Source organism: Rhinolophus hipposideros, assembly GCF_964194185.1.
Source record: "Rhinolophus hipposideros genome assembly, chromosome: 17".
Lineage (NCBI taxonomy): Eukaryota > Metazoa > Chordata > Mammalia > Chiroptera > Rhinolophidae > Rhinolophus > Rhinolophus hipposideros.
Genome location: NC_138063.1, coordinates 30,392,953 through 30,408,632, shown reverse-complemented (window position 1 = coordinate 30,408,632; position 15,680 = coordinate 30,392,953). Strand labels below are relative to the sequence as shown.

The following is a 15,680-nucleotide window of genomic DNA, read 5'->3' as shown; positions in this document are numbered from 1 at the left end:
ATAAAGAACGCTTTGTAAGGGGGGGACCCCACATGACTGTCCATTATTAAATGTATCAGAGTGAGTTTCAGAGTCAAAGGTGGCAGCTGTACCAATGAGGGCTAGAGCATCACCAGGACAGGGTGAGGGGAGCCCCTGGCTTACCTGAAGCCACCAGCCACGTGGGCACTTGTTCACCCCTGTCAGCTCCTCCCGTCATCTATTGGTGCAGCTGTGTGCTCGGCCAAGGGCACGAGCCAGTGGCCCCATCTGGCTGCCAGTGCTGATGCTGGCAACGATAGTAACAGCACCCCGCTCCACACCCACCCCCCGTTTATTGAGCATATTCTATGGGCTGGATCTGGGCAGGGTGTTTCATGAACATTCTCTTTAACTCTCTATAGCTCAGCAGAGAAGTAAGTGGCAGTGGGTTTAGGATGGGGAAATGGAAGCTCCCAGAAGTCAAGTTGAAACTGGCAGGAGAGCCCTTGGCTGGTATTGGAAGCTCAGGTCTCCGGAGGGCCTCTTGGGGGATTGCCCTGTGCTTGGTAGGGGTGGGGCAGGGCTCCCCCCAGTTTATGGAAGTTTACTCTTCTGGACAAGGTGCAGATACCCGGGTAGCCAAGGGACCTGGCCAGCAGGAGGGTATGGGGTGGGAGCCTGGGGAGCAGGGACTGCAGGAAAGGGTGTTGGACACCTCCATTTCTGGACCCCATGGCTGAGCGATACTCACAGTGTTTCAGGGAGGTGTGAAGCCTCTGCTGAGTGCTCCTTTCTCACTGTGACTTGCGCAGGCTGAGGTGAGGACAGGCCCTGATGCCCAGGGCAGTGGGGGAGCTAAAGTCAACCAGCTGCCGAAATTCTCTTTGCACAGAGGAAAGGCCTTCACATAACACTTGTTTATTCTTATTTTGCATATATTTCTGTCAGCTTTATGATCTCATTTCTTCCTTAACAGCACATCAGCAACATCAAATTAGGAGGGAGCAGTGAGTCTCCTTTGATAGACAAGAGTCTCCTTCGATAGAGCTGTTGGATGAGAATGGATGAGGCTGTCAGCGAAAGAAAGAGGAAGAAAAGTTGCAGAAGAAAAAGGCTTTCTAAAAAATGTCTCATGCAAGGGTTTATTCATAGATCACTAAAATTTAAATTATATGATTCACTCTGTCACTGAGGATAAACGGTCCCTTTTTCGGCTTCAGTTCAACTGTTTCATCCAGGCAGTAAATAGTTAATCGGTTGATATTTTAAAGTTTACCAGGCTGCAGTAAATCTATATTTAGCATAAACCCCAGTCACATTGTAAGTCATTTCCAATAGGATTAAAATTATCAGCATGTTTCTCAAATCCTAAAAGAAATACCAAACTCTGGGATATATTCACTTGTATATTCTTAATTTCAGACAGACATTCTTGTCCCACCACCAAGCGGTTCTTTTTCCAAGACCGCATAATAAGGGTGGTATTTCCCCTTTGCATGCCACGGCATCCCTGCAAGAGAAAGGAATCTGGTCTCTTTGATGAAGTTTGATATCCAACCAGATGATCATCAAATGATCTCTTTGCCTTCCATACGGTTTAACCTCCACATCAGCTGGAAGTAAATTTGTTTTTCAAATAAATATGAGACACATTAAATGTCTGAGTATCATAGGCTGGGATGTTATTTCTTAACCATTTGTCATTACACTGAAATATGAAAAATGGGTTGGACATCACTTAGGAAGCATGACAAGTCCTTAACCCCCGTCCTGGGCATTTTTCATTCATTTCAGGGAGCTGTGGCCTGCCTGACACAGGTGACTGAGTGAGCCATAATCTCCTCATGGGTACACCATCCATAGCTCTTTGGTTAGTAGTGCTTCTGTTTGATCTCTCATTTCTACTTATTAAGAATACACCATTTTGATTTGTAAAGTTGTTCCCATGAATCCTCTCTCTCCATTCCAGTTCCTACCATCTTAATTTGGGGTTCTCAGCACCTCTTTTTTGGACTTTTGTACAAGACACTCTCCCTCTGCTCTCCTCCAGTGGGATTCTATGCCAACCCTTCCTCCATATATTTTGCAGGTGATCTTCCCCAAATGCAGATCTGACCTTGACATTCTGCTTCTTAAAGCCTTTTAAAGCCAACCCCTCACCCTTGCCTTGAAGCCACCTCTGTGCCCCTTAGACCAGTGTACAAGCACCTCCTCCTGCCAGCCAGTGTCTCCTCTGCCCTTCCATGCCCTTCCCTCAGCCTGCAGGGGTCACCCCACATCCAGCCTCCTTTGCTGTCCAACTTTCTCTCGTCTGTCAAGCAGCATCTAATTCTTTAATTCTACTTAATTTTCTCTCAGCTTGGGTGAGAGGCACTGGAGGAACCAGAATATATATGCACACGTGCCTTTATTTTGAGATTGTATACCTCAGAAACCTCTTTCTATAACCACATACTTTGTCTTTTATTGCTGTTGTATATATATCTGAGCCAGCAAAGTGTTGTTAAGAAGAAGACAAATAGGGAACTTTCGATGACATTCCCTCCCAGATATTTGGAAAATAATTACGCCACTCAACAAGTGAACTACCTTAGAGAAGATTATAATATTGTCCTTAATTTCTTTTACTGACTTTCCATTTCCTTGTAATGCATCTAATCAACTACCATTACTGTCTTGGAAAACTTTTTGGTTCACAGAGTTTTTTTGTTTTGTTTTTGATCCTTAGTGGTTACCACTACTTCAAGAAACATAGGCTGAAAAATGTTACTTTTAACAAAAAAGAAAAGCATGAGGCATCCCAATGCATATAATTATGCTATTATAAGATGCAATCCTATTCTTTGGTTTTCCCACCAAAAATCAGACCTGTCAATTTTCACCTCAATGATCTGCTGACACTCTTGCTCCTCCTGTAGGTGGTTTGTCATTTGGAATTTGGAGATGCCACACCTTCAGTCCGCTTAGACAAGCACCCATTTCTGATCAGGGTCAGAGTGGTGGTGGCTATCTGAGAGGATAGATGGTCATAAAGCTTCACATTTTCATGTACTCTGAAAAGGAATTTCATGGTGGTCAGTGTTTAGAATGTTTACCTAATTCTAAATGAAGGCATGAAGGATAGAAGGATTGAATGAAATGCTTTAGCCTCTGGTGCAGTTTTTTTAGAAAGCACCCGTGTTGCTTTTGCAAAAACAGTTTGAAGGTATTCCACATTGGTTTGAATACTTTGTATGCAAGAACAAGACTGTGCGAGGTTTGGGAGTATCACTGTGAAACTGAGGTAACAGGAATTTAGGTTTAGGATGAAAAAAGTTTGCAGGAAAGGCATGCGGCAAAGTGTTTACTTTTGCTGCCTTGTTCTTACTGTGTGATACAAGTCAGACCCTTTTGTCTGAACCTGCATTCTCTTGCTAAATAGGAATTCATTTTCATAAATAGGACTCAAACAGTGGCCTGGGAGAGAATTCTCAGTGTTAGTGGGAGGGAAAGGTAGATGAAGTGTAGGGCTCTAAGAAGACTGTATAATGTTAAAGTTAAGGTTTATTAGTTTTATGATAGGTCTGGCCACTAGAGGTATTGCATTCTCACCAGTGTCAAATTCAAGGAAAATGTTGTGAAATAACACGAGATACAGTAAAAGGAATTTTGAAATAATTATGATTTGCTGTCTTTCAGTCAAGAGTACTTTGGAATCAGCCTTTCTAGCGGTATGGTCATAAGGAACTATTCCTCTTTTCTCTAAATATTTGGCCTTGCTCTATTGTTGACTGTCCCCCCTTCGGTTCAAGTGGAGGCCTCCTGTGCAGCTGGTGGCCAGGGCAGCTGTGGTGACCCAACTCAAGTGTGCCCCTCCCATGGATGGAGCTCCCAATTTAGCTGTTCAGTTTGTGCACAGAATGCCAGAGCACAGCAATCTGAGCTCTGGCTTTCTGTTTAAATAAAAAGGCAGATGCTTCACACATGTTTTCACGAATTGACATAAACCATGGAAGGAAAGAATGTTGATACTCAATAGTTACCCTCTAACAGCTTGTTGCTTGTAATTTTTAGGTTTACTGTAAGAGCAGACGCTGAAAGCAAACCTGCAACTGTGCTGACACTGGATTAGGAGTAACCCACCCTCTTCAAGTGCCTGAGTAATGGGTGAATGGGTTGTCTATAAATAGTGAGTCTGTGTGTCTGATGGACATCAGAGATGGGCGGGCTTCCGCGGGGCCAGCGTTCCCTCTTGTGGCTGCAGAGGAACACGGCCGAGGGGGAGAGGGCGCACTCTGTTTCACCTTTCCTTCCAAATCCACAAGGGTCATGGAGTTAGCCTGCTGGAGATTGTCAGCTCTGCAGCACAGGACACTGGGAAGGCCGAAAAACAGGCCCAGGAAACGTGCTGTCCCTTTTCTTGACGCAGACGTTGTCCTACATGACTTTCAGAGGCATCAGCAGGCTCCCGGGGGCCTATCATGTTCAGTGACACTTGATGACCTCTTCTGTCCTTTCCTGGGCTCGCTATGTTATGAAGCTGAGCTTCTCTTTGAGTGTAGAGGCTGGACAGAGAGGATGTGGGCTCTGGTATTTCTTACAGTTGTTGTGGGTTTACACTGATCTGTCTGCACCCTTTTGGTCCTCAGGGACCGTGCCAGGCACATGTCAGTGCTGAATTAATTAACGGTGCACACTTGTAAGCAGATGAGCTACAAGTTGAGGGTGTAGTCTGTGGCTGTCAAATACAGTCAGGTGTCATGGGGACTGAGATTTACAGTCCGCCAGTCATGAACCAGCTGCGAACACTTCGGGAATGGATGGTAAGTCACGCGCCAATCCAGCATCGCATGTCTTGCTTGCCACCTGGTGTGGTACTGTGCCCTCCAGCGTGATGGAACTTGTACGTGCCAGCCCGCTCACACGTGGTGCAGCGCCAGGGTCAGTGTGCTCTGTCAGGAGGGTGGTCGTGTAGGGGTGAGGGTGAGGCGGGGAGCAGGTCTGATAAGTCAGTAAGCTCAGAGTCACTTTTACCTGGTGGTTTCATCACGAGCCCTTAGCCGACGCCGGCTAAAAACTGGGTGTTAAATGTTTCTCACCCCCATACTTCAGGGTTATTTTTGCAAAGCAGTGTTTCCATGAAGTAACAACCAGCTTCTGGGAGTGGGTCAGGCAGGAGCCTTCGCACTTGGCTACTGTCCTTTGGCTTATCTGTGATCAGCTTGGGTGCTGGATACATTCTTTTCCCATTCCAGCAGCTTTGTGACAGTTGGGGTCTGTCTGGTGGCAGTTCAGGATTTTAAGTAGGAAGTTATACAGGCTGAGTCATGTCAATAGTAAGTGGGGACATGTCTTCCTCGTCTTTCATTTCAGCGGATGACCCGTAGTAGTGCTGGAGTTTGATGTTTATCATTGCCTCTTTCACCCCCATCCTTTTCTTAACCAAAAGACAAATGGTGAAGTCAAATATGACTGCGACTCAGCCAAAACTCAGCCGAAGCCCAGCAGTGGCCATCAGCGTCACCGTCACAAGTCTTGTTGGAATTGGCGTGCTGGCCCTTCAACTCTACTTGGTTTTCACTAAGGTTTTTATTAATGTATTACCAGAATACATTCTGGTAATAAGATAATAAAGTACGCCAGGGCGTGTTTCCAAAACTGAAATACTTCTAAAAAAAAATGAAAATATAGATTAGGTTGACTTGCTAGGTGACATTCATGTGCAAGGAAATACACACAATTGAACTAAGCCTAACTTTTATGCTTAGATAATGAGAGGGATCCTTCTGAATTTTTAAATAGTTATTTAAGTAGTAACCAATGGGGGAGTTAGATAGCTTCTTTTGTTAGGACTTTTCTCATTTTGTAAAGTCAGTTGGCCCTGCAAACTTCACTTCAGTTGAACAGAGAATTTGTGGAGTTGGTATTTCCAAGTTCTTAAACTTTACAACCTAAACCAAAATGGCGATTGTATAGAATTAATTTTTTGGATGGGTTAAATTTTAGAATGAAGGTTACAATAAGGAAAATGGTGACTGGCTTAATTTTTTTTCCCTCCCTTTAGAAAACATTTCAGAGCAATAAAGGTGATAGGTACTATGGAAAACATATGTACAAATGTGGCTCTGAGTCCAGTGGGGTTGCTGGCGATCTTGTTAAATAATTCTCTGGAATCCACAGGCAACAAGAACACAACAGTGACATGCAATCTTGATATCCAGTCAGGGTTGCCATGAACGTTGGTTGTGGTTTTGGATCACGAGCCAGTTCTAGGGGGTCAGCAGGGCCAGGCTGCTTCCTGGACAGCAGCACCTGTGTGGGTAGGCAGTCTATACTTGGGGCAGGAGGGTTTGCTACCCAGAGAAGGAGGCAGCATAGGAATGGGTCGGGGACCATGGGCCAGAACAGAGATAGGAAGAGGAGAGCAGGGGCCCCAGGGATCCTAGTACTTCACAAAGCCTCCCTCCTAGACTGGTGTACAGCCACCGCTTTTGGAGTAGGCATGCCATTTCAACAAGGTTTGTGAGTTTTATTCTAAAATGTTGAAGTTCTTTAATTAAACTTTCTTTTTTGAAAAAGTCGCCCATGCACATGGCTGCAGCTTTGAAAAGTATCGAATGCTATATAGTAAAATTTCCACCCTCTTATGCCTGGCTGTGTTCTTTACTCCCATCCCCCAACTCACCAATTCACCACACGTAGTGTTATTAATTCCTTGTGTTTTTATACATGAAGGAAAAGGTGTAACTTATTCCCCCTTTTAAAATAAAAAAGCAATGTATCAAATGCACTTTTTTTTTTCATTATATATTTCTTGAGGCTCTTTCCATATTGGTAAATAAAAAATTTTCTACTTCCTTTGTAACAGCTGCATGTAGAAAACTTTATTTAATTCCTCCCCTATGGATGATTGATGGATAGTTGGTTTGTTGTCTATTCTTGGCCATAGTAAACAATGCTGCAATGAATAACTTTGTAGCTATGCCATTTTGCACACATGGAAGTTATCTGTAGGATAAGCTCCAGGAGGTAGGCTCACTGGGTCAAATGGTCTGTGTACTTAAATGTTTTGATAGATATTGCTGACTGTCTTCCATAGGACTGTTCTAACTTCCTTTCCCACCTGCAATTTGAAATCAACCAATTCGAATATGTTGGACTCCCTCTCGGAGTACCAAATAGTGATGCAAAAACCGTAGTCTATGTTCAGATCTGAAAGCTCTGTCAGGAATGTGACAGCAGTGCTTCCCAACAGTTCAGGGGACCCACTGAGTCCTGTTTTCGTGTAAGACAAGGCCCACTCTGGACAGTAGTGCTTGCTGTATACGGCCCAAAGGCACCCACCCATTCGACTGGGAATGGGCCTGAGATCCAGCTCACCCTCTGGGCTGCCTGAGGACGCCCAGCAGCAGCCCTGGATGAAAAAGCCTTTTGAGAAACAAAGAAGATCCAATTCGGATTAGTAAATACTGTCCCTGAGTAAGCCTTTGATAAATTAAATCTGATTGAACTAAACACTGACTGAAGCCATTTTTATCAAATGTGTAGGAAGGGTACATTCGGGAGATGAACAACTGGCTTACACTTTTAGTATTTTTGAAATCGAGCAGAAAAGAGTTAATATTTCCATCATTTTAACATGAGATATAAAACCACCAAACGGGGTGGTAGGTTGGGAGTTTCAGCCCAGGGAGCCTTCCTGGGTTTCCCACCGCCCCAACTTCCCCACCATTCCTTGCTTGCCAGTCAGACAGACTCCTGGGGGTTTACTGTACACATGCCCCCTTTTTCCTCTGCTGGCTTCTTTACCTCCTGAAGCTTCATGTCCAAGTTTTCATTCTTTTATGAATTTTAAGATTAAATAATGAAGGCTTTTCCTGATAATAAAAGCAATACAGACTTACGAGGGTTCAACTTAAGATTTTGTGACTTCACGATGGTGTGAAAGAGACATGCGTGCTGTAGAAAGCAGCTAGGCTAAGCTGTGATGTTCAGTAGGATAGATGTGTTAAATGCATTTTTGACTTAGGGTATTTTCAATTATGTTGGTTCTTTGGGACATAACCCCGTCGTAAATTGAGGAGCATTCTTTATACACATCTTTGTCAGAAAATTTGCAATATTTATGATTTAAAGCGGTGGTTACCATTTTGTAATCTTGTTAGAGATTAGACTGGGTTAGAATGAGGAATGGGCAATTGTGCAAAAGGAGGTTGGAAAAGGGGTGAATTGAATTTGGGTGAAGTTCTCAAAGTATGTGGAACAACTAAAAGCATCTCACTATATTTTTGACCCCAGGGGAAATGTAAAGAGAAAGCAACCTGACAGCATTTTGCTGGGGTGATTATGATGAGAATTCCTGAACACATAGTGAGAATAGAAATATGGTGGATGATAAGAATGTGATTGGGGTCACTAATCACATGGAGAGGCTGATTTGGAAAAACTCTGCTGTCAATTCAATGCATCCAATCATATTGCTTTATAATGGTGGATAATAGAAGACCTTGAGGCCCCATGGAAGGGCTTTGAACAGAGGTCCTGTGACAACAGCATGCACTTCTGAAGGTGGAAGAAGCTCCACAATGATTGCAGGCTCATACATAAATGCAATAAACACGTAGGATTTTATTAGCAATTGTATAGAATGAATGCAGTGGTATAGAATAATAGATTACAGAATTAAACAAAACCTCCATTCTTAATTTCACTTACCTTGCTATGGTACTTCCCAGCAATCAACACCTTATACACTCAGTTCTGTATAACACTTGTTTTTAAAACATCCTATTTGTTCCAAATTAGGGAACAATTTGAGCATAATATGAGTTTCACATTTGCTTATGTGTGATTGTCTTTGCAAAAGCAGTAGATGAATGCAGAAAACTACACCCAACTGAGCCAAGCCACATGGGAATACACAAAACACACCTCAAATATTTGCCATCTGTCTGGTTAATATTTTGTTTTATGAGCACACTTTTCCTCATGTGGTGTTACTACTTTCTCTCCAGTTTCCGGTAATCTTCCTTCCACTCCACAATTACTCATGAGTGGCACACTTCTGATGCCTACTTCCACAAGCACACTTCAAGTGTTTTTCTCAGTCAACTGTCATGTCGATTGTAGTATTTATGTATTTCTTAACCACTCAGTATGTATGTGCTACAACTTTTATTAGGTTCCTGTCTTTTTCCCCACCGTATGCCCTTTGGTTTTTAGTAGGTGATTTTTGAATAGCATGGTGATGTTTTGGAATGCACATGTGGTGTTGTAGCAGAATTGGCTGCATTAGTACAATTGCCTTATGTTTGTTGTTCATTGTCTTGTCTCTCTGTGCCCCTCATTTCATGGGGGGCAGGGTCTTTTGATTGTTCGGTGTTGTGTCCCCAGCACCTTCTCAGAGTCTGGCACAGAGCAGGGGCTCACTAAATATTTGGGAATCATCAGATTTTTTTACTGGAAACAGAATTCTAGTCACATTTTGTTGTAAATCAACGATCCTATTAATAAAAGAATGATTACAGTTTAGGAATATAGTATAGCTGTTGAGTTTGGCAAACACATCTACTTCTTTGGCTGACAACTTAGCAAGGGAGGGTAGGAATGGAAATGTGGGGTATAGGTCACATAATTTTTTAGTATTTTGAATTTGAGAAGAAGTGTTCTAACAATATATTCAAAATCAATTAAAAGAACAATCAGAATAATAGCAAAAGTGGCCAGACCCACTAAAGGGGTTGTTGTTATGTTCATGTAGCAAAAATAGTGCAAAAGAAGAGATCTTAATGATGGTGTTTGACTTCAAAAGAATTTAATAAATGAAAAAGAATTTTTTATTTGTTTTTTTATTTTTATTTTTTAAAAATTTATTGGGGTGACAATTGTTAGTGAAATCACGTAGATTTCAGGTGTACAATTCTGTATTACATCATCTGTAAATCCCATTGTGTGTTCACCACCCAGAGTCAGTTCTCCTTCCATCACCATATATTTGATCCTCCTTACCCTCACCTCCCACCCCCCAACCCCTTTACCCTCTGGTAACCACTAAACTATTGTCTGTGTCTATGAGTTTTTGTTTCTCATTTGTTTGTCTTGTTCTTTTGTTGTTTTTGGTTTATATACCACATATCAGTGAAATCATAGGGTTCTCTGCTTTTTCTGTCTGACTTATTTCACTTAGCATTATAATCTCAAGATCCATCCATGTTGTCACAAATGTTCCTATATCATCTTACCGCCGAATAGTATTCCAAAGTGTATATATACCACAACTTCTTTATCCATTCATCTATCGAAGGACATTTTGGTTGTTTCCATGTCTTGGCCACTGTAAACAAAGCAGCAATGAACATTGGAGCACACATGTCTTTATGTATAAATGTTTTCAGATTATTTGGGTAGATACCCAGGAGAGGGATTGCTGGGTCATATGGTAATTCTATTCGTAATTTCTTGAGGAACCTCCACACTGCCTTCCATAGTGGCTGCACCAGTCTGCATTCCCACCAACAGTGTATGAGGGTTCCTATTTCTCCACAGCCTCTCCAACACTTGTTACTATTTGTCTTGTTGATGATAGCCATTCTGACTGGGGTGAGGTGATATCTCATTGTGGTTTTTATTTGCATTTCTCTGATGATTAGTGATGTTGAGCATTTTTTCATGTCTATTTGCCATTTGTATGTCCTCTTTGGAGAAATGTCTCTTCAGGTCCTCTGCCCATTTTTCAATTGGGTTGTTTGTTTTTTTGTTGTTGAGCTTCATAAGTTCCTTGTATATTTTGGATATTAGCCCCTTATTGGAGGCACTGTTAGGATTTTTTATTTTTTAAATTCAGAAAGATAGTTTTGATCAGTTGTCAGGAAGGACCCAATTTTTTTTTTAACCTGAAATTGTTAAGTCATTGCATCATTGCTTCAGCAATTGTCATGTGTATTTAAAATATGTATATGGTTAGTGCTAAATGAAGGCATGGATTGAGTGTGCTTGTAAAACTGTTAGCTAGATTGTAGATGTGTGTACATGTACACACATGGATTGTGTGTACTGAGTAACTTAGTGAAAATGTGCAGTTGCTGAGTGGTGGACCTGGGATTTTGATATTTTTGGATGCAGAGCCCATGCCTCCATGCATTGAGGGCATTACCTAGATCCTGGTGATCCTAGTTGAGAAAACTTGTCTGTTGCCCTCCAGGAGGAGGAGATAGAGATATAAGTGAAAAAATAATAGTGTGATTAGTACCCAAGTGAGCAGAGGACAAGGAATGATGGGAGTGAGGATGGCGGTGGGGGAAGCAGGGGCTTAACTGCTTCGTGTGGTGGGCTCCGCATCCATAGACTGGGTGCTTTGAAAGATTCCGTGTAAATTGAAAGGAGCCAAAAATACCCAAAGAAGTGGAAAGCATAGATGTGTAGATGAAGAAAGCAATGGCATCTATTCGATTTTACTTCATTCTTAGTTCAAAATAGATTTTAAACAAGACATGTTATAAATATGTATCTTCCAGTGAATCATAATTAGGAAATCTTAAAATTTTGTGCATTTGCTTTCCTGCCTCTCCAAGTTCTAGTCATCCTGCTACGTCCCAGATGAACTCTTGACCTGTGAACAACTCCCTGCTGACCTGCCGTGTCCCCTCTTGCCCAGCCCCTTCAGGGAACTTCTATGGCCATAGTGGTCAGTTATTCTGTAGGTCATCTTTATTTTTTATTAATTCTGTCTTTGTTATTCTTGATTCTCTAACCACATGGTAAACTTTTAGAGGTCAGGGACCACATTTATTCTTTCCACCCCCGAGCATGTCTAAAGAGGTAAACATCTGTATAGTAAGCATTAAAGAAATTTTTGTTGTAAGTCTGTCACTTTCTTATTTTGTCATGGCAAATCGCAGAAAACCCCTTCCTCTGTTCTTGATTCACCCACTTACGAGAAGCAGAGCCCCTCAGGCTTGCTTCAGTAGAGAGGGTTTGCGGTAAGGATACAGGGGGTCTCATGGAACAGAAGAGTAAGACGCGTGTGCTGGGGAGGTGGGGAAGGGAGGGCTCCTGAGAGAAGGTGTGGGGAAATGGGAAGTCCTTAGGAACCAAGTGAATCAATGTCTGTCTGCCTGGTTTGTCAGATGGTCTTTCATCCCTCCTTCTTCTGGAGCTAGTGCCCCACCCTCCTGACTTTCTCTGCTGACTGGACATTTCTGTTTGCTCTTTGAACATGGCACCAGAATGATTGCTCAAAGAACCATACAGTACTTTCTGATTTTCAGTATAATTTTTTCAAAGCGGGAGCTGATTGGTTCCCAAAGATCAGGTGTTCTTTCCTGGTCCAGGCAGCTGTGGTCTCTGAGTGTCAAGCAGGGTTGTGGGAAGCCATCATCAAAAGATGGTGTGGGTTGGCTGGACATGCCAAACTTCTCTAGTGAAACTTAAAATACATTTCAGCAGGAATCAGTTGAGATAAGCCTGTTAAAGTAATTAAGGGGCCACACGCCAACATTGCTTAGACTACAGAGAAAGAGATATACCATGCTGATACATGAACCTTTGGCCTAGGAAGTGGCACCTCATGAAGGGTTTTGAGGTCCAATTAGAAATTCAATATTTTTTTAATCCAGAAGTTCCTGCCACCAGGAAGTCTGACAATCTAGCATGGCAAACAGTGGCTGGAGTGTAGAGAAATCAGTAGTGTTTCTATATGCCAACAATGAATTTTCTGAAAAAGAAATTTAACAAGTTGATTCTATTTGCATAAAGCATCAAAAACAATGAAATACTTAGGAATAAATTTAACCAAGGAGTTGAAAGATCTGTACCCTGAAAACTACAAGAGACTGATGAAAGAAATCAAAGAAAATTCAAATAAATGGAAAGGTATCCTGTGTTTGGAAGAATTAATATTGTTAAAATGTCAGTACTACCATGTTTCTTCGAAAATAAGACCTAGCTGGACAATCAGCGCTAATGCATCTTTTGGAGCAAAAATTAATATAGTAAAATAAGACCAGGTCTTATATTAATTTTTGCTCCAAAAGACACATTAAAGCTGATTGTCCGGCTAGGTCTTATTTTCGGGGAAACATGGTACCAAAAACCATTTAGAGATTCAATGCAATCCCTGATAAGGTTCCAATGGCATTTTAAAATAAGTAGAAAAACACTCCTAAATTTATATGGCACCACGAAGCACCCCAAATAGCCAAAGCAATCCTGAGAAAGAAGAACAAAGCTGGAAGCATCACACTTTCTGATTTCATGCTATACTAGAACGCTATAATCAACAAAGTAGTATAGTACTGGCATAAAAACAGACAAATATACCAATGGAACAGAATTAAGAGCCCAGAAATAAACCCACGCATACATAGTCAACTAACATTTGACAAGAAAGTCATGAATACTCAATGGAAAAAAGAACATCTTTTCAATAAATGGTATTGGGGAAAATGGATATTCACATGTAAAAGAATGAAACTCCTGTCTTATACCATTCACAAAATTTAGCTCAAAATGAATTGACCACTTAAATGTAAGTTAAGACCTTAAACCCTGAAACTTCTAGAAGAAAATGTAGGAAAAGAGCTCCCTGACATGGGTCTTGGAAATGATGTTTTGGAGTGTCATTTAGGTGTCATTTAGGCTTACTCTACTGTGAGAAGCAATGCTGTGAGGCATGGAACTTCTTTAGGGTGTTCAGCATATCTGCTGTGTCTGTTTGTGGGGAGTGACACCTTGCATGGCATTAATTGCTACCAATCTTAAAAGATTAGCAAACTTCAGTGGGAAAATGGAGCTGAAGAACAAAGTAGATTTATAACTAGTGAGATTCAGAGCCCTAGCCAAGATGGGTAAAGACAACACTCAGTTTTCTCTGGCATGCCCCAGGGGGAGTTACCAAAGTCTCAGTTCTTATAGGCAACCAAAATGTTGCAGAGTGGCCGCCATATTGTCTTTTTACTTTGAAGTAGGTATCCGTTATAGCTATTACAGATGAAGCTATGTCTTTGCTATGGGGAGAAAGAATGGCTTAAAAAAATGTTCCCCTTTGCTTTGGTAACATAGATTAAGGAATTTTTAGGAATGGAGAAATAATCAGGTTGTCAAAGTGAGAAGGAGTCTGAGGCTTGACAGGAGAGGAACACCACACAGAGGGCAAGAAAGAGGACACAGCAGAACTGAGGGTGCAAGAAGCACCCAGTGGAGCTGCATGAAGAAATGAGGCATTGCTTAGGGAAGAGGCCTCTCCTATTCCCTGGAACATTCAGAAGGTAGCACGACACTGCCAATACTGGGGAGGAAACTTGTTGCTTTGCATCAAGAAGAGGTGAGAAGAAGGCTGTCTGAAAAGCTGACCTACTACCGGACTTATTCTTATGATGGGGTGATGTGCTCGTGGATAGAAATGGGTGCTTGTTGCCTCTCAGAGGTACCAAACCTCTGGGTTTTTTTCCCAGAGACCTTGAGGTTCAGGATGTGAAGCTGAAAAACCTCAGAGCGAGGAGATAATTTCATCTCTTCTTGCGATTAAAAGATCTTTATTTGAAAGAGAATGAAGATATGGGGCTTTGATAGCTCATTGGTGTTGATATAAATTACAGGTTATTTCATTGTGAATGATATCCATTTGCTAGAAGTCTAGGGTTGAGCAAACAAGTCAGTTTTAAAAAACAGGAAATAAGCAAGGTTAAAGAGTTTGATTCCTAGAAGTCTGACAGCAATCTCCAATGAAATCTAAACCACCCAGTACGTAGTAGATAATCAGTAATTTTTTATTGAATTAATTAAATTTTGGGATAAGTTAATAAATATATTTGTGAGCATTTCTAAATGACTGCAGAATTACTGGGAACCAATGTGGGTTAGCAAAGAGTGAATAGTGCTAAGCCAATCTCAGATTGGAGATAACATTGGGCGGATAGGTCTTATTTTGGGAATAGATTTGGTAAGGATTAATGTAATATTCTTGTGGGCTAGATAATACTATTAGTTAGATGAAATCACCATTTGTTTAAAAACCATCTTTTTTTCTGAGTCATTAGAATGGAACAGACAGATCCAGTTGTTTCCATATCTTGGCCATAGGCTGGATACCATAGGCTGTCATGTTTTCATTCAATGCCTTTCACCTTTTTCACCAAGTTGCCAGTTATAAAAATTGTCATGGGCATGAAGAGACATTTCTTTAAAGAGGACATACAGATGGCCAACAGACATAAGGAAAGATGCTCAACATCACTAATCATTAGAGAAATTCAAGTAAAAACCACAATGAGATACCACCTCACTTCTGTCAGAATGGCTGTCATCAATAAATCAACAAACAACAAGTGCTGGTGAGGATGTGGAAAAAAGGGAACCCTCACGCACTGTTGGTGGGATTGCAAATTGCTGCAGCCACTGTGGGAAACAATATGGAGGTTCCTCAAAAAATTAAAAGTAGAATTGCCTTATGACCCAGCAATTCCACTTCCGGGTATTTATCCAAAGAAATCGAAAACACTAATTCAAAAATATATACACACCCCTATGTTTATTGGAGCATTGTTCACAATAGCCAAGATATGGAAACAACCGAAATGCCCATCAGTAGATGATTGGATAAAGAAACTGTGGTACATTTATACAATGATATTACTTGGCCATAAAAAAGAATGAAATCTTACCATTTGCAACAACATGGATGGTCCTGGAGAACATTATGCTAAGTGAAATAAGTCAGACTGAGAAAAACAAATATCATATGA

General features: G+C 41.4%; 1 protein-coding gene across 9 annotated transcripts in view; it reads left to right on the top strand.

Moving 5' to 3' along the window:
- FHOD3 (formin homology 2 domain containing 3) overlaps positions 1-15,680 on the top strand; it is a 430,821-nt gene that overhangs the window by 103,030 nt on the left and 312,111 nt on the right. For 2 of the 9 annotated variants that reach the window (XM_081079069.1, XM_081079068.1), the window contains exon 1: positions 4,495-4,763. The exons of the other annotated variants lie outside the window; for them this stretch is intronic. In XM_081079069.1, coding sequence (XP_080935195.1) covers positions 4,757-4,763 — 7 coding nt within the window. In that variant the 5' untranslated portion in view covers positions 4,495-4,756. Of the gene's footprint in view, positions 1-4,494; positions 4,764-15,680 lie in introns of those variants that run through there. 9 annotated transcript variants of the gene reach the window in all.